The sequence below is a fragment of the Fundulus heteroclitus genome, unplaced genomic scaffold, assembly GCF_011125445.2.
Source record: "Fundulus heteroclitus isolate FHET01 unplaced genomic scaffold, MU-UCD_Fhet_4.1 scaffold_45, whole genome shotgun sequence".
NCBI classification, from domain to species: Eukaryota; Metazoa; Chordata; class Actinopteri; order Cyprinodontiformes; family Fundulidae; genus Fundulus; species Fundulus heteroclitus.
This window is the reverse complement of record NW_023396868.1, coordinates 2,794,146-2,814,405: the sequence shown is the minus strand read 5'-3', so window position 1 is coordinate 2,814,405 and position 20,260 is coordinate 2,794,146. Positions and strand designations below refer to the sequence as shown.

General features: G+C 40.6%; 1 protein-coding gene across 1 annotated transcript in view; it reads right to left on the bottom strand.

Annotated features, from left to right (window-relative positions):
* sass6 (SAS-6 centriolar assembly protein) overlaps nucleotides 1-19,515 on the bottom strand; it is a 165,972-nt gene extending 146,457 nt beyond the window's left edge. The window contains exon 1 of the mRNA XM_036131690.1: nucleotides 19,307-19,515. Coding sequence (XP_035987583.1) covers nucleotides 19,307-19,368 — 62 coding nt within the window. The 5' untranslated portion in view covers nucleotides 19,369-19,515. The remainder of the gene's footprint in view (nucleotides 1-19,306) is intronic.
* Nucleotides 19,516-20,260: the final 745 nt, after the last annotated feature.

Below are 20,260 nucleotides of genomic sequence, written 5' to 3'. Positions count from 1 at the left end.
ATATATATATATATATATATATATATATATATATATATATATATATATATATATATATATATATATATATATATATATATATATATATATATATATATGCACACACAGAGCTAGTTCTTAGAAGTGAGTTTATTGAACAGGGTGGATGATGGATGACGAGAAGAAACTGAGTCTTTTAACTGACGAAGGTGTAGGGTGCAGAAGCTGGCCGGCAGGAGGAGTGCAGAGTGACTGACCAGGAGGAACTCTGGAGTCGAGGACGTGAGAACGGGACGGGACATCAGAAGACCTGAGAGCAGGACGGAACATCTGAGCCGAGGACTTGAGACCAGAACGTCTGAGCCGAGGAGTTGAGACCGTGGAACAGCTGCTGGAACTTGACAACGTGGAACAGCTGCTGGAACTTGACAACGTGGAACAGCTGCTGGAACTTGACAACGTGGAACAGCTGCTGGAACTTGACAACGTGGAACAGCTGCTGGAACTTGACAACGTGGAACAGCTGCTGGAACTTGACAACGTGGAACAGCTGCTGGAACTTGACAACGTGGAACAGCTGCTGGAACTTGACAACGTGCAACAGCTACTGGAACTTGACAACGTGGAACAGCTGCTGGAACTTGACAACGTGGAACAGCTGCTGGAACTTGACAACGTGGAACAGCTGCGGGAACTTGACAACGTGGAACAGCTGCGGGAACTTGACAACGTGGAACAGCTGCGGGAACATGACAACGTGGAACAGCTGCTGGAACTTGACAACGTGGAACAGCTCAGGAACTTGACAACGTGGAACAGCTCAGGAACTTGACAACGTGGAACAGCTGCTGGAACTTGACAACGTGGAACAGCTGCGGGAACTTGACAACGTGGAACAGCACAGGGGTTGTGAACAGGAGTTGAGAACTTGAGTTGGGATAGAGCTGAACAGAGTCTTAGGCAGTGACTTGAACAAAAACAGAGCTGAAGCAAAGACTACTGGCTGACTGGAACAAAAACAAAGTTGAAGTAAAGTCTTCTGGCTGACTGTAACAAAAAACTGAGGTGACACAGGATTCTGGCAGAAACTGAGCAGGAGTGAACACAATAGACCGGCGACGAGATCAGAATGAGGTGAGTTTATAAAGAGGTTAACACAGGTGGCAACAGATCAGGGGTAATTGCAGCCCGACAGGTGGAACCAATCAGGCTGCGCAGGGAAGAGAAAGAGGAAGGGAGGCTCAGCATGAAGCCTACAAGCTGCATTCTGACAAGCAGACTGTGCATTAATGTAACGCAGAAGCTTGTAAGTCCTGAACGGAGGAGAGAGACAGTGTCCAGTTTCACAGGCGGCTCTTGGCCTTGTTCATAAGGCCGGTAGCAGATGGGAAGAAACTGTTGTTGTGCCGTGAGGTTTTGGTCCTGATATACCGCAGGCTCCTGCCAGAGGGAAGTGACTGAAATAGTCTGTGACTGGGGTGCAAGGGATCAGCCACCATAGACTAGAATATAAGAGTAGACCCCGCATCGACCGCTTTCGCCTATGTGCTGTTTGCTGAAACTGTGTCCAGAGACAGAAGACATGTTGGTGTGTTGTGGATTCCAGCCCCAAGTGGATTCAATGTAGCAGGGGGCGTGGCGAAGTCACCTCAAACCATATATTTTTAATCTTTTGAAATTGACAGCATTGGTATTTGCTCAAACTTGTCCACCAGGTGGCAGCAAGAGACCACAAATAAACCACAAACCAAGTTATCTTGTTCAGTAGTCTTAGGTCTTTGGTTTCCAAATATATTTAACCCTTTAAAGCCTGAACCATCAAAAAAATAGTCAAATAATTCTAATTTTTTAGAATGTTGATGTTTATTAAGCTTGAAAACAAAATCCAATTTTTTTTGCCATATCCTTATTTTTATGATATTATTTTTGTATCACATTTGATACGGTAGGCTTTTGTTAGAACTTTTGGCTCACAACAACATGACATATATAAAAAACAAATCTTGCCTAAACATCTAGAAATTAAAGAACATTTCAGGCAGTTTTTCTTTAGTGCTTTTTAACCTACAACTTTTTACAGCCATTTATTTTGCATCGTGGTAGACACCAAAGTTGTGTCTGTCATTGTTTAGGCAAAGATGTACTTTACACTTTTTTACAGTAGACAAGTTCAGCTTTAGATCTTCGGGACTAAAGCTGAACTTGTAAAGTGCAGATAAAATTTTAAGGAGATCAATACCTCCCATGAACTTGTTAAATGTTTCAACAATGGCAGGTCTGGGAGCCATTATATGAGTTTTGGATTTGCAATCCCAACGTTTCACATTTACAACAGGTTTAATACCAACAAATATGTACAAGCCCCATATGTCTGTTTGATCTGCAATCCCCAGGAGCATTTCATCAGTGACAAACTGCTTGAAATACATGTATGGTGTCATGTCACACCTGTTCTCTCTGCCTTCCTCAACACTTACAATGAGATCGAAAGATCGGGGCTTGATATTGTATTATCCTTCTTTTGTATTCTTTCCTTTTCACATTGATCTTCACTGAATCATTTCTGACTGTGTCCAGAGTTGCTGTTTGGACCTCAACTTCCATGCCTATCTGGGCTACACTTTGATCCTAACAGTCTTCCTCATCACTGTTCAATGATGATGAGGACTGCAAGTCCAGTCCTCATCATCATCCTCATCATCTTCTGCTAGCTGCTTTATGTCACTTTAATTGCCATCCAATATCATGTTGATGACATTTTCCCAGTACTTTATTTTTCCTCTCTTCTTCCTCAATTCTTTTTGACATCTAAAATTACATAAACTGTTGCTCAAAACCCAAAGAGTATGGTTTTAGAATGATTGTTATGGTGAAAGAATCCAAAATGTATTATGAAATGGCATTTAATAATACCTATTGATTAAAAAATTGTATGTGGCTGAATTGAGGCAGGAAGGACATACATTACTTTACAAAAATGTTGCATGACTGTTCAGTGATGAAGTAACTTATATACCTGCAGTATCAAATATGATACACACATTTTAACACGGTTTAACTGTGATATAAATATTTTTCTGAGTAATTGGGCAATGTCTCAAAACATAAAGCATTAATCTGAAAAACTGAATAAGAATGCTTTGGTTATTGTTAACTTAACCCCCCTAAAACTGGAAAAAAAAACTTTCCTGCAAATCGCATGCGACCCAGCTCACGTGAACAGACATTTTGAAAAGGGAAAAAAAAGCCGTTCCACTGCCTGCAGTGCAACGATAATCCAGTAGGGTGCAGAATACATGTATCAAAATATATCCAACAGGTTGTTGAGGTAAATATTGCTCACGTTTAAAGAAAAGAGTCCCTAGAAACCTATGTAGCAAATATGATACAATTGGCAATAAAGCGTTAAGTTGAACAGGTATACAAATCATGCTTGAAAACTGACACACTTACTCTTGTTCAATACATTTCAATTTTTATTTATATAGCGCCAAATCATGAAACATGTCATCTCAAGGCACTTTACAATGTCAAAATCAATCAGATTATACAGATTAAGTCAGATTATACACATTGGTCAAAAAAATCTCTATATATAAGGGAACCAGTTGATTGCATCAAAATCTTGACAAGCAGCATTCTCTCCTGAAAAAGCGTAGAGCCACAGGGAGAGTCGTCTGCATTGTCCATGGCTTTGCAACAATCCCTCATACTGAGCAAGCATGAAACAACAGCGGGAAAAAAACTCCCCATTAACGGGAAGGAAAAACCTCTAGTAGAACCAGGCTCAGTATGAACCTCATTTGCCTCGACAGACTGGGGGTTACAGAAGACAGAGCAGAGACACAACAAGACAAAAAAGCACAGAAGTTCTACATTAGATGGTAGTAGCGGGTGATCTGTCTTCCCTGGATGATGCCACAGCTAACAGAACGCAAGACCAGGTGTACCTACTATGAAGAAAAAGAGAACAAAAAAAGGTAAAAGCTTAAATGACAACAAGCAATGCAAAATTATAGAACAATAGACCCTAAAGTCCTCCAGCAGCCTAAGCCTATAGCAGTATAACTATAGAGGTAGCTCAGGGTAACATGAGCCACTCTAACTGTAAGCTTTGTCAAAAAGAAAAGTCCTAAGTGCCAGCTTCTAGTGGAGGAGTTCAAGTATCTTGGGGTCTTGTTCATGAATGAGGGGAAGATGGAGCGGGAGATCGACAGGCGGATTGGTGCAGCGTCTGCTGTGAAGCGGGCGCTGTACCGATCCGTTGTGGTGAAGAGAGAGCTGAGCCAAAAGGCGAAGCTCTCGATTTACCGGTCGATCTACGTTCCTTCCCTCATCTATGGTCATGAGCTTTGGGTCGTGACCGAAAGAACGAGATCACATATACAAGCGGCCGAAATGAGTTTTCTCCGTAGTGTGTCTGGGCACTCCCTTAGAGATAGGGTGAGGAGCTCAGTCATCCGGGGAGGACTCAGAGTAGAGCCGCTGCTCCTCCACGTCCAGAGGAGCCAGTTGAGGTGGCTCGGGCATCTGGTCAGGATGCCTCCTGGACGCCTCCCTGGTGAGGTGTTCCGGGCACGTCCCACTGGGAGGAGGCCCAGGGGAAGACCCAGGACACGCTGGAGAGACTATGTTTCTCGGCTGGCCTGGGAACGCCTTGGGATTCCTCCTGAGGAGCTGGCCCAAGTGGCTGGGGAGAGGGACGTCTGGGCCTCCCTATTACCCCCGCGACCCGACCCAGGGTAAGCAGAAGGCGATGGATAGATGGCTGGATAAAGGAAAGTTTTAAGATTAGTCTTTAAAGTAGACATGGTGTCTGCCTCACGGACCAAAACTGGGAGTTGGTTCCACAGGAGAGGATAGCTAAAGGATCTAACTCCTATTCTAGTTTTAGAGACTTTAGGATACACCATAAGACCTGCAGTCTGAGAGTGAAGTGCTCTGTTAGAAATTACTAAAGTTGGTACACAACATACACATGTGGAATATTGCTAAAGTAACACTTTAGCAATATTCCAATTGCTAAAGTGTTACTTTTACATTATTATGGTAGACAAATGCATTATTATTATTCAACGGCTGTACCTCCTCGCTGCATCAAACGGTCTGCACCAGATTTTTTGTGAGTCGTGGGGGAGTGCTGCCCAACACGTTCGTGTGTATCGGCCGGTGGACAGGCGGGGAAAATGCGTGACAGCTTCTGCGGTGGCTGGCGACCGGCGGTGCGTGAACCCCACGGTGGTCAATAGGTCGGAGCGGCGCTTGGCTGAGAGGGCCGATAGACGCCGCATGCGGCTTTAATTTAGATTTATGATCCAAACTTACTCCCAGTAGTTTTGTCAGTTTAGGGAGGTAAGATGTATACACTTGTTGTTAAGAATTGAAATGGTAAAAAGTAACATTGAAGGTTACTTGTGTTCTATGTTGGCTGCACATCTTATTTGAAAGTTACACTTTTCAACACTCTGAAAAACTCTGCATAATTTTTAGTTAGTACAAAATACTACTTGTTTGTATATATATATATATATATATATATATATATATATATATATATATATATTATATATATATATATATATATATATATATATATATATATATATATATATATATATATATATATATATATATATATAAATAAATAAATAAAATATTACCCCGTTTACACTACCCGTTTTTAACCGTGCCAAGAACGGTTCGAGCTCGGTAACTGAGATAACTATCGAGTGTAAATGGAACGCAAACTGAACTGAACCGAGCCAGACACAACCAGGCCGCGCTAAATGCAGACCAGTTCCAGAGGTGGGTTCAGCTCGGTTTTTCCTTATCTCGGTTATCTGATAACGAAGAGCGCATGAGCAGACCGTGTCATCTCCATGCGGTCAGCTGACATTTCAGACATTCATAAAAATACTAGCTACCCTACCGTGACACACAATTTCCAGTGATGATTCTGCTTAGCAGAGTGATGAACCTCAGCGTCTGTAAATCCTTATTAGACGTTCGTTTGTCTTATCCACTTCCCAAAAGCCGACTGTCAAGTAAATTCACCAAAAGTTGCCGTCTATACCTGACTCCGTAAACAACGAAATATCACAATTATAACCAAGCATAACTTCCTGAATGTTACGGGCGGCGCCATTTTTATTTGCTTGATTTCCTCCTTCAATCCCAGAGAGCAGTAGTACCGCACATTGTCACTAGGAGGCGAGGAAACCAAGGAACCGAGATAGCGTGATGTGTAAACGGTCATCAGAACCAAGCTAGGATTGGTTAACTGATCCAAGCTCGGACCGAGCTCGGCATGGATCGGTTTAACAAGGGTAGTGGAAATGGGGCTTATATAAGTTATATAAAAATGTGTGTGTGTGTGTGTGTGTGTGTGTGTGTGTGTGTGTGTGTGTGTGTGTGTGATATTGGTAAATATCGGTTATCGGCCATACTAGCAATGTTAATATCAGATATCGGTCCAAATTTTTTCCTAAATCACTGTTTTTAAACCCCATTTTTGTTATAGCAAAAGCTTCTCTTTCCCACAGCCTGGGTCACAAAACTAGTTTGTTGGTTTCAATGAAGTTTTCACATGGAATTGTTTTATAAGGAAGTACATTTCCCTACATTTTCCCCTCGCAGAAAGTGTGGGAAATGTCACAAATGTAGCCAATAGGTGCGCTCAATTATCATGGGTAAAATCTGTGGAGAGTCTGCGCACTTCACATTTCGCACAGAACACCCAAGTGTGTGGGAGCCTTTAATGTTGCTCCTCTACTTTTAGCTCAGTCACCTGGGTTTGCACGCAGGTAAACTCACACTCTCCCCAGGAGACAGAGCGCGCAGAGTCGCAACATATTTTTACCTGCCTTGGTTAATGTTTTTGCAATTTGTAAATGGATCCAGTTGTTGAGGATGGCTGCACTAAAGACTACTGAGTCAGCATCACTGAGCGTCTCCTGGCCGTGAAGACGTCAGTGGAGTCTGTTCTGATGGGGGAACATGGGGCGGTAAACATTAAAAGGTCAATATAGCACGTTCTCAACAAGTAAACGGCCCTACGGTCATTTCCAGAGGTCCAATAAAAATCTAATTTGCTTAGATTGTTGCAAATCACCAATGGTTTATCTGTTGAAAAAATAAATAAATAAAAATAAAGCAGCCATCTATGAAATAAGATGGCTGCTTTATTCTAGGAAAACATATTTTTAAGTGGCTAGTTAGACCCTATGAATGGATCAGAAGCACATTCTAAATGTAATAAAATTTTAATTTAATAAAGTTAAGCTCAAAAATATTCTAAACTCTGGTAGATGTAGGTTTTAAAGATATATTTATTCAATCGAGAAGTAGGAAGAAAGAAAGGTAGCCTTCAAAATATAACCATGTATAAAGATACATGATGGAGGCAAACATAAAAAGAGACAGAAAGATGGATGAATAAAAGAAAAAGAGACAGACAGAAGATGGCTGCTCATTTAAAACTGTATTCCACAATATTAATGGTAAGCTAAGTGGAAGTAAAATCTTTGCAACTGCCAAAAAAAAAAAAAATAAATAAAAATCAGCACTACATCAAAACAACATTTCTAGGGGAAAAACTGAAAAAATACTGCATTCCTGATATTGTTGCTGAGTCCTTGTCAGGGGTTGAAGTTCATCCAACTTCTTAGTTTAACAATCTCACGTTGCCCATGAGGATGGATGGAAGTGAAGACTTGAACTTCCTCCTTCTCTCGCTCCTCTTTGCTCCTGCTCTGCAACCACGACGCCTCCTTCTCAACTCCTGTGGGATTTCTGGCTTCAGTTGTCATATTGTTTCTGCTTTTGTGATGTTAATCTGCTGTTCCCTGTTGCTATGGTTATGCATCATAACAAAAAAGAGTAAAATATAGAAAAGTATTGGGAAAAATCTATCCAGCTGCACAGCATCCAATACAAGAAGAAACAGTCGTCCAAAAATGTTTTTTCCAAGAAAAGCAAGAATGAAATATTGAAAAAAAAAAAAAGAAAAATCAAAGTAACGGAGCTACTTAAACGTGCTGCCACCCTGAACCATGCAATTCTAGAATGTGGTAAAAAAAAAAAAACAATAATACATAAAAACAATAAGGAAATAGTCAAATCTAGATTTCCTTGCGACATACCAGTCCACAACAAAGATGTTTGTAAAAACATAGGTGGCTGTGTGGTTGCATGCTACACAAAATGCTACACAAAAATGGGTTAGAAGAAATGTCTGTAGTTTCTGCTTTAAGATCTATCAAACCTATAGATTATGTACAGGAACAGACATGTTGTCGGGAGAATTGGCCTGGCCCGCTGGCCCATAGAGGTTTGGGTCAGTTTTTAAAAATTCTGTGCTGTTCATGCGACTCACTCGGGTAGCCGCCTGACTGAAACTCCCACAGATTGCAGCTGTAAAAAGGCAAGCAGCTTATCCGGTACAAGAGTTTAAAGAGGTTAGACTCACTGTGAGGAACCAAGCGTCAAAACTGACTCACTTAAACAAAGGTTTTACGGTTAACAAAGAGCTAATGGAAAATAAATGTAGGTGTAAAATGTCCTTGAATTCAGATTTTATGTACCCTGCATAAACTCAATAATTTGTAGGAAATATTGAAATCCTTGTTATTGTATTCACTGTTTAACCTGGTAAAATCCAATTGAGTTTAAGAAAATATTTATTATGTAAATATAGCCCATGCATTAAATAGTCAATTAGTAAGTTTAAAAATTATTAAAAAATTAAAAATTATTTTTTACAAGAAAGCAGTGTCAATTCAGTGAGTAGCAGTAGTGCTGCAATAGCTTCTGCTGGCATGGAAGTAGCGAACAGCAGCAAATAAGGAGTCAGAGCTGGAACCTTAGAAGAGGACAAAACAGACCTGCAGGTACAAAGGTTATGCTGGAGGCGGCATGGCCTGGAATGGGATGAAATTCCCGGCCAGTCTGCCCCTGGCAATGTATTTACGTAGTTGAAGGATGTGAAAGGATAAGTAGATTTTTGGGAGCACAAAAACACGCCTCATGAGGAGGCTGCACTAAAAAGTCCATACAGATTAACCTATAAATCACCTGGCACACCCGGTTAAGGGAAATCCTCCCTAAAGTGCTAGTAGCAAGTTAATATCTGTCATTTCAGGCTTTTACCCAAACATAAACACAACAAAATCCCAGTTATGAACAAACGTGGACCTGTTGATTACGGGCAATATCAATAAGGAAACATCTTAGTCTTAATTTTGCTCTTAGTACAATGTATCGTCACTTTATTCTCTACACAATACAATGAAGTTTAACTCTCCCTCAACACTCTAACTTGAGATCAAATTTCAAACTTTTACTCCATTTCTGTTTACTCTATTCTGAAAAGAAGAGGAAAAATATATCCATCCTGATACCCCACCGTATCGACTGAACTTTAAGGTATATAAACAGTGTTTATAAACTTTTAGAATTTCTGCAAGTGTTTTAGCCTCATGATAAAGATGTTGAAATAACTGTCATATGACAGGAGAGAGCGTAAAATCATAAAACCAGTCATTATTTAATTTGGCTCTTGAACATTGCAAAACTTGCCAAAAAGGGCGCTCACATACCTTAATTACCCCTAGTCCCTACAGTCCCTGACAAAAATCTTGTCACATATCCATTTTGTAGAAACAACAGCTCATAACCTGACTTTTAATTAATCCCTTGGTTTTAGAAATGGCTCATATGAAAGCTAAAACACTCCCAAATTATGTTGAATAACCTAAAATATGTTTGCTTCACTGAAGAAAGACTGATAATTTAATGAACACAAGGGTCTGATTTTGGCAAGACAAAAGTTTTGTCGTCTACAGAGAGTAAGGTGAAAATTTAACAAAAAATTTACTTCAAATACAAAAATAAGTTGCAAAACATCAGTGAATTAAGTAGTGCTGATGTGAGATTCCATATTTAATATTTTGTAAGACTACCATGAGCTTGAAGGACTACATCCATGTGGTTCGACAATTGTTCATACAATTTATTGATAAAGTCTTTAGGAATAGCACAGAAAGCAATCTTACATGCCTCCCAGAGTTCATCAAGATTCTTTGGTTTCGCCTTCCATACTTCCTCTTTCATTCTACCCCAGACTTGCTCAGTAATGCTCGTGTCTGGTGACTGGCTGGCCAGTTCTGGAGAACTTTGATCTTCTTCGCCTTGAGGAACTTTGATGTAGAGATGGAAGTATGTGACGGAGCACCATTCTGCAGCAAAATTTGACCCCTTTTGTGGCTGGGAATGTAAGAGGTAGCTAATACTTGATATTTTAGTCTATTGATATTGCCGTCCACCCTGCAAATCTCTCGCACACCCCCACACTGAAAGTAACCCAGAACATGATTTTTCTGCCCCCAAACTTAACTGTTTTCTGGGTGAATCTCGGATCCACGCGGGTTCCAGTAGGTCTCCTGCAATATTTGCGGTGGCTGTGATGTAATTCAACCGAAGATTTGTATGAGAAATCCACCTTCTGCCACTTCCTTCCCTCTAATCTGGAGGGACAGTCTATTGTTGTATAACAAGACCCTTCGCAGAGTTAGAGCAGCATATTTTTCATCATTAATAGACCCCTTGCAACCACGTGACTCCGTTACCCAGAACCCCTTGCGTGGCGGCCATATTGGTTGGCACGCCATTTGACAAAATGACGAGTTCTCTAGGTATTTTTCTTCTTTAGATAAGGTATCACAAGATCGTTTTAAGAGTAAGTTGATGGTTGATGGTATCAGATTGCCAGATCCACACAGCAAAAGCCTGAAGGGACGATGCAAGTCTGTGAAATGCTGGCCAAGGTTCTGTACCGCGACACAGCTGCTTTATAAACACGCAGGCCAGTACGGACAAGAGAGCACGAAAGCCCCTGAAACCACTGGACGGCTGCAATTATTTTATATCAGGAAAAAGGCTCCAGCAACGCCCGCGACGCCATGAGGGATTAAGCGGTCAGAAAATGGATGGATGGATGTTCAGACATGTTTGTGCAACAGCACAAAGCAGAGAGGAAGACCCGCCTGGTAGGTTAAAAAAACATCACTCACTACGGATTATTTAGGTGTTTTTGTCTTGTTAAAATGGGTGGGGGTGTCGGCGACATTGCAGCGTAAGCATAGAAGTACTAGCGCCCGTCAACGGGCGGAGGGGAGGTGGCGATCGTTACACGGGCCGGAGAGCCGCCGCTGTCTGGAGCAGCAGGAAGCGGGTGCAGCAACAGCGGCTCTCCGGCCCGTGTAGCGATCGCTATAGCAGCCGCCGTAGCCGCCGCTGTCTGGAGCAGAAGCCTGCTCCAGACAGCGGCGCTACACGGGCCGGAGAAGCGGCCATGTAGCGCCGCTGTCTGGAGCAGGCTTCTGCTCCAGACAGCGGCGGCGGCTACAGCAGCAACAGCGGCTTCTCCGGGCCGTGTAGCGATCGCTACCTCCCCTCCGCCGCTATTTAAGTAGAACAATGAATAGAGCAGAATTAAGTTGTATTTACCGGAGATGAAGTGTAGACTGCAAATTCTCTCGTAGTATGATGCCCCCCCAGTCCATTGGGAGTGTCTGCCTGCGCTCTTTTCATTGAAAATATCCATTTCTTTCTTCGTCCTTTCTCCTTCGGTAAACGACAGAAACGTACATCCAACAATTTGGAATGCCTCTGTGTGCAACCGGGAGCACAACAAGTCGTAGGCATTGCTTAGATTCAAAAAATAAACTAACTAAAAGTACGCTCTAAATCACCCGTTTTGTCTTGTAGTAGACGGGCTGTCAGGCTAGCGTGCCCACCAAGATGGAGGCGCGCACCCCCAATCACGTGACTGTGACGTCAGATGCAAGGGGTCTATTGAGAACAAAAATAATCCTAGATTTCTCTTCAGTACAGTTGCCAAACTTACCCAGAGCCACAGCTCTGTTGATCCATCCATTCCCTTAGCTCTTAGCAGTAATGATTTTATGGGATTCTTCATAAATAAAACTGATTCCATTAAAAATAAAATAATTGGCATCCTCCCAAACATGATTACCTCATCCTCATTAAGTGAGGCAGCGTTGGAGGAATCTTTAGAACCTGCGCAGTGTTTGAACTGTTTAGAAGCAGTAGAGCTTTCTGAGCTATCTAAAATTTTAGCTTCATCTAAACCTTCTACCTGTATGTTAGACCCAATCCCAACCAAGTTGTTTAAGGAGGTATTCCCTCTGATCAGTGGTCCTATTTTAGACATGATTAATCCATCCTTGGTAAATGGATATGTACCACAGGCTTTTAAAACAGCTGTTATTAAACCTTTACTTAAGAAACCTTCTCTTGATCAAAATGAGTTAGTAAATTACAGACCTAAATCTAATCTTCTTTTCTTATTTAAAATTCTTGAGAAAGTGGTTGCTAATCAACTTTGTGAACATTTACAAAGTAATGACCTATTTGAACTGTTTCAGTCAGGCCTCAGAGCTCATCATAGCACTGAAACAGCTCTGGTGAAGGTCACTAATGATATTCTCATGGCCTCAGATGATGGACTTGTGTCTGTACTTGTCCTGTTAGATCTCAGTGCTGCATTTGATACAGTTGATCACAATATTATCCTACAAAGACTTGAGCATACCGTAGGGATTAAGGGGAAAGCATTAGGCTGGTTTAAATCTTATCTGTAGGACAGATTCCGGTTTGTTCATGTTAATAATAAATCTTCCTCAAACTCTAGGGCAGGGGTTAAAGCAAAAATAATTAGTTTGACTGAAATTTATTTCCAGTCAGCCCATATATTCCCGAGCCATTGACGTCATGCCACATTAGTCTCCCCACTTGCTTATTGTGCAAAGTTAACTTTAACCAAATCTGGTAGTTTTAAAATATCCATTGACCATTCCTGTATCTCTCCCACCTTTCGGCTTCAGAGCCTTGCCGCCATCCTGGACAGCCCTCTCCATAATCTCCTTCACTTTCCACGTCATCACCTGGTTAACTTTCATCTCTGCAGCATCAAGTTCTTCCTTCACACACTTGACAAACTGGTTCACAGTCCACTCACCTCTTGACTTTACAATTTCAGCTCCCTTCCCTCCCTGTCCTCCAGAAAACCCTCCATAAACTAGAACTAGTATAAAAAAAAAGACGGCAGGTTGCATCATTACATTATCTTCTTCACACCTGTACATTAACTCCCTGTCACATTCAATATAAATCAATCCTATGATCATACAAGGCCAACAACAGCCATGGACAAAAAGGGACACATAACCAACACTATCATGAGATCATACATTTTAATTTGACACAGATTGCACATTACAATAATCAGTCGCTGCTTTGCCCGTTATTGCTCACAAATTAATTATCACAACTCATGAGTTTATAAAAAGGCATTATTTAACTTTTATAAAGTTTAATAAAAAGTTATATTTTAGCCATGTGACTGGAGACCTGTCCAGGAAAGATGAGCACCAATCACCCCCACGACCCTGTGAGACGTCGAGCCGCGTTTCCCCATCAGATAGCGCATGACGTCACACCAGTATGGAGAAGCGGGTATAAAAAATCCATGGATGGGATGTTACATTTTTAAAAAGTTTAATAAAATTTATCTAAGTTTATCAGAAAAAACGCAACTTCTTTTAAAGATGAACATTTTTAATTAGAAAAATTTTATTAAACTTCTGCGTAAAGTTAAATATTGCTGTAGGTAATCTTGGCTGGTGTTGCTTGTCTGTCTGGCAGGTGTTTTTGGTTGGAGTATATTTAGTCCATAAATCCACAGGAGGCTTTTTCAGCGGTTTCTGGTGCGACTCGCTTCTATAATGTCGCTTCACATCACGCTCCACTCCATGTAAAAATTAAAAATAACTTCATAAAAGCTCTCCGAGAATCGCCTTTCTCTGGCCTCACCCTGTTAGAACCTGTTCTCCAGTCCATTTTGTAGCTGCAGTTTATTTGTTTTATCTTTTTGACGTAGCTTCCTTAATAATCTGTATGCATCAAAATCCTTGTGATTTTATTTAACAAGTGTTCTGGAGCGCAGCGGCTCATTAGATGGACGCTGCTGCATACTGACTTAAAGTCGCTCTGACTGCAGCTCTGCATTCTTTGTTTCAGGCAAGCGCAGCTAGAATTATTTTTTTATTTACTTTTTCCGAATCGGACCTAGTCAAATGCAGAACACTGTTTCACATTCCGACTCAGGCTAATTTTGCATCATGCTAAATTAGCCTGAGCTAGAGCGTTACTCTTCTTTGAGTTTTAAATAAAACGTAACAGTGAATCTTTAGGAGATCCCTGATTGATCACCGTGTTTATCAGCTAAATTACTGGAAGCGAGGGAATAAACACTGACGGGTGACGTGGCCACAGGTGGAAATAATTCATTATTTAACTCCAAGAGCAGACAGAAACACTTACCGAGGGAAGTTGTTGTAGATCAGGGGTGTCAAACATACGGCCAGCGGGCCGAATCCGGCCCGCCGAACAATTTAGTCCGGCCCTGTGGCTATATGCTTTATCATTATAAAAATAAAAAATAAAAAAAAATAAAAAAAAAATTTTTTTTATTTTTTTTTGCCCCAGTGTCCTGTCTGGCAATGTGGCAATAATAATTGTTGTCTTAATGCCAAAAACAGCTCATCAGATTTGACTTTCATAAGTGGAGCAGTATAGTGCTCCGCTTGATTTATGAATGTGAATAGTTTTATTATGATTCATGTGGGGAATATTTCAAATGATATGGACACTACAATGGGAAAGTAGGAGAGGAAAGGAAGAACAAGAAAAAAACAAAAGGTGAAAGAAAGAGGAGATAAAAGGAAGAGAATGATAAAACAATTATTGAAAAAAACATGTACTTCGTTTAATTTAAAATCTGCAGTTCCTATATTGTCCACGAGGGGCGCTGTGTTTTAATTAGCAGATTAAGCAACAGGTGTGGAAAAATTTAAATAATTTCTTAATTTTTATCTGTTTGATGTATTTTGTCATGTAGGACAGTGTTTTTAAGTTCCAAAAATGTGAATAAATGTTTTTCAACATTGTATAATCACTGTGATCATTTCTTATGCATAATGCACAAGTAAATGTTTAACTGAGTAAAAGTATTGTTGAAATTGCACCTACTTTTCTTAAAAACGCTGAGGTTATTCATAATATATTGTGTAAAAGTGAAATTAATTTAATATAAAAATCAACAACAAGTCCACATTTATTAGTTCTATTTAATCTTGCAATGAGTTTACTCGTGTGGCCCTCTTGAGATCAGATAAAGCTGTATGCGGCCCCTCAACCAAAATGAGTTTAACACCCCTGTTGTAGATGTTCAATCCGCTGAACTTTCTGACTTCCTGGTTCGCATAAATCCACAGAAACCTTTGACTACCGCTACTTTCATTTATGCATCTGTGGCCAGTTTGAGACGCTCTTTTCAAAAGTTAAAATGATGAACGCGATAAACCTGAGATGGCAGATGTCTGCTTTGCAAAGACCCGCCCCACTCTCTGATTGACTAATGCTCCAGCTCTGCCAGATTTCATTGGTTGAGCGCAGCTTCTGTTTAAAACCTTGAATAAAAGGTCTACAAGGAACTTTTTGTGCTAATTTTCCAAATAACGGAAATCTGTCGCAGCAACGGAGAACTTTAACCCCTGCTCTAGGGTCACCTGTGGAGTACCACAGGGTTCAGTCCTTGGACCAATTCTCTTTACTATATATATGCTTCCAATTGGCAAAATTATTAGACAGCATGGGATTAATTTCCACTGTTATGCTGATGACACTCAGCTATATTTATCCATAAATCCTGATGAATCCAATCAGTTACTTCGACTGCAGTCATGTCTTGATGACATCAAAAGCTGGATGACTTTAAATTTCCTGCACTTAAATTCTGACAAGACCGAAGTTGTAATCTTTGGACCAGAGTCCTCAAAAAATAAACTTCTTAACCAATCACTTAATCTGGGTGGCATTAACCTGGCCTCTGGTAATAAAGTAAAAAATCTTGGTGTTATTTTTGACCAAGACATGTCATTTAAATCCCATATTAAACAGGTTTCCAGAGTTTCCTTTTTTTCACCTCAGGATTATCGCCAAAATTAGAAACATTCTGTCCAGGAGTGATGCTGAAAAACTAGTCCATGCATTTGTTACTTCAAGGCTGGACTATTGTAATTCTTTACTATCAGGAAGTCCACAAAATGCAGTTCAAAGTCTTCAGCTGAGGGATCATATTTCTCCTGTTTTAGCTTCCCTTCATTGGCTTCCTGTTAAATCAAGAATAGAATTTAAAATTCTTATTCTAATGTATAAAGCCCTTAATAATCAAGCTCCATCATATATCAGAGCTCTGATTACCCCGTATGTTCCTAACAGAGCACTTCACTCTCAGACTGCATGTCTGCTGGTGGTTCCTAGAGTCTCTAAAAGTAGAATAGGAGGCAGATCCTTTAGCTATCAGGCTCCTCTCCTGTGGAACCAACTCCCAGTTTTGGTCCGTGAGGCAGACACCCCGTCTACTTTTAAGACTAATCTTAAAACTTTCCTTTTTGACAAAGCTTCTAGTCAGAGTGGCTCATGTTACCCTGAGCTATCTCTATAGTTATGCTGCTATAGGCCTAGGCTGCTGGAGGACATCAGGGTCTATTACTCTCACTCTGCTGATTTCTACTGTTCTCTAGTTTTGCATTGCATTACATTGAAATGACTGTTGTCATTTCAGCTTTTAACGTTTTGTTCTCTCTCTTTTTTCTTCATAGTAGGTACACCTGGTCTGGCGTTCTGTTAACTGTGACATCATCCAGAGAAGACGGCTCACCCGCTACTATCATCTAATGTAGAACAGATTACTAGATCAATGTGTGCTTCTGTGCTTTTTGTCTCTCTTGTTGTGTCTCTGCTCTGTCTTCTGTAACCCCAGTCGGTCGAGGCAGATGACCGTTCATACTGAGCCCGGTTCTGGTTCTGCTGGAGGTTTTCCTTCCCGTTAATGGGGAGTTTTTCTTCCCACTGTCGCTTCATGCTTGCTCAGTATGAGGGGTTGCAGCAAAGCCATGGACAATGCAGACGACTCTCCCTGTGGCTCTACGCTTCTCCAGGAGTGAATGCTGCTTGTCGGGACTTTGAAGCAATCAACTGGTTTCCTTATATAGGACATTTTTGACCAATCTGTATAATATGATTGATTTTGACTTTGTAAAGTGTCTCAAGATGACATGTTTCATGAATTGGCGCTATATAAATAAAATTGAATTGAATTGAATTGAATTTTCTAGCATCCATCCTTTTAGCAGGCTGGGCTGGGTTTTGATTCTCCAGCAAGAACCAACCTCGGAGTAGTCAGTTGTCAGGGTTATCAATCTGTGGAACAGGCATCAAATTGATGTCACATAATAGGACACACTTCAAAGTTTGTGTACTTCGCTTTAAAGTTAAACCTATGACATTTTTTTCCTATAAACTGGAAATTTATTGCTGGTTTTGATCAAATTATGCTCAGAATGAGTCCTGATTTAGTAATGGATTCTAACTGGTTTTGACCAACTCATTACCAAACTCACAGACCTCGGCATCAGTTCACTCATGTGCAACTGTTTGTTCCATTTCCTGACCGGTCGACCCCAACATGTTCGGCTGGACAACCACTTCTCATCCACCATCATAAACACCGGAGTGCCACAAGGTTGTGTGATGAGTCCCTTCCTCTACTCTCTCCTCACCCACGACTGCAGACCTGTCCATGGCTCTAACGCCATCATCAAGTTTGCAGACGACACCACGGTGATCGGCCTCATCAGAGACAACGATGAGGCCACCTACAGGGAGGAGGTGGACCGTCTGGCTGAGTGGTGCAACAAAAACAACCTGCAGCTGAACACCGAGAAGACCAAGGTGCTCATCATTGACTTCAGGAGGAACGCTGTCCTACACCCACCCATCCACATCAAGGGGACAGCGGTGGAGCGTGCGGACAGCTTTAAGTTCCTAGGAGTCCACATCTCAGAGGACCTGACCTGGATGACCAGCTGCTCCAAACTCATCAAGAAGGCGCACCAGTGCCTCTTCTTCATGAGGACCCTGAGGAAGAACCGCGGGTTTCTGTCCTCAGAGATCCTCACGAACTTCCACCGCTGCACCATTGAGAGCATCCTCACCAACTATATTACAGTTTGGTACCGGAACTGCTCTGTACCCGACTGGAAGGCGCTGCGGAGGGTGGTGAAATCTGCCCAGCACTTTGCCAGGGCACCGCTCCCTACTAATGGAAGGTTAATGGAAAACGTACTTTACTCCTCCTCTCTGCCTGCTCGTACGCTTTTTTCTCTGCTCCCTGCTTGTTGCATTTTCCTGCCTTTTACTTTTTATCTCCTTCTTATCTCTTAGCCAAAACCACAGAAAGTTGGATTTAGTTATTTTATTTATTTTCTTTTATTCATTTTTGATTTTGATTTTGAAAAGATGCCTACCTTCACCACAGTGGACTTTGACACGCTTCTACAGGAGATAGAAGCGTGAAATGTGAAAACGACAAACAAAAAATTTAAAAAGGACAGACAGAAATGTAAAAAGGACAGGCAGAAATAAATAGCATCGGAGAAATAAATAGGGCAAAAAAATACAAAGAAAGAATAAAACAGACAAAAATATTATAACACGCACATAAATAAATACTTTAAAATGTAAGTAATTAATAAATAAAGTAGCTAATTAAAAGATATATATATACATTTGTCTCACTGTATAATTTCATTTCTACCTACATTTATTTGCTTATTGTATTTTTGGTGGCAATTAATTGTATGCATATTTATTTATTGAGCATTTATTTATTTCTGTATTTATTTTTAAATATGGAAGACTTGGTCCTCCATACACCAAAACACCCTCATATAATGATATATTTTGTGAGCTAAGCCCCTGATGATGAGAATGTCTAGCCTTGCCCCTGCTGAAGAGACATGTCAGGTGGGAGTAAGAGTTTTTTATGCTGTCCCCTATTTTAAATGTTATAGTTAAAGATCATGTTTGTGTTTACTCAGAACAATTTGATTTTATTAGTTTATATAGTTTTCAACAGTGAACAGTAAGGACCAACCAATATACTATAGTAAACCACCCTGGAAATCAACTAGGATGGGGTTCATGAAGTATTGACAAAGACATTTGAGATACTAATTTAATCCCTTTGAATTTATTTCAGTATCAACTATACGACTGTACTGGAATGCATCACTGCTCTAAAGCGCTGAGTAGAGGCGCAGTAAACGGGGTGCATGACAGGGAAACTTATCCCGACACAACACCAACTCTGAGGGTTCTCGGGTTGGCACGTTTAGCTTACCTCTCCTCGCAGTCCTTATGTTTCACGTGAATCTGTAAGACTTTGTTGTATAGTTCCTCCATGGTGGCGGTTTTCAAACTAAATAGTCGCTGAATGGAACGAGTGAAGAACGCTGCTTTGTTGCCTTGAACTTTGCCGCTTTCAGCTTGTCACAACCCGATTTGTACCGGTAGCAACTTCTTCTTTGTGTCCTTGGTGGAGTACAATATCATCTTACACTGTATACTGCCACCTAACGGAGTGTGCAGGACAGACGTTTAAAAGTAAAGTCTGGAATATAGCGCTCTACGTCATATACGTAGACGCCTCGTTGGGCGCGGGTTCGTACGTCAACGTCACCGCCATATTGTATGTGGCAGAAAGAAGTTAAGTTCTGTTGTAGTGAAGGTCGATCAGAGAAGATGCCTCATTCCTGTGCTGCATGGAAATGTACCAACCGTTTCATATATGTGTATGTATATGTATGTATGTATGTATGTATGTATGTATGTATGTACGTATATGTATGTATGTATGTATGTATGTATGTATGTATGTATGTATGTATGTGTATATATATATATATATATATATATATATATATATATATATATATATATATATATATATATATATTTATATATAACTAGTGTGTGCTGCTATTAAATACCTGCCTGGGCCATTATGTCACAGATGATCTGGCTAATGACATGGACATTTATAGACAATGTCATTTGATGTATGCCCAAGCTAATGTGCTTGTAACCAGAAGAAATCCCTGATCCTACAAAAACCGGAGCTCTGAACGAAACATTAATCAGCAGAAATTCTTATTTAAGGTTCCTCACTGCAGTGGGAGAAAAGGAAATTCTAGATATTGTCAATAAATGTAAAAACAAAAGGTCAACTGACTGTGATGGCATTGATATGACAATAATTAAGAAAGTAATTGAGGTAATCATTCAGCCTCTGACT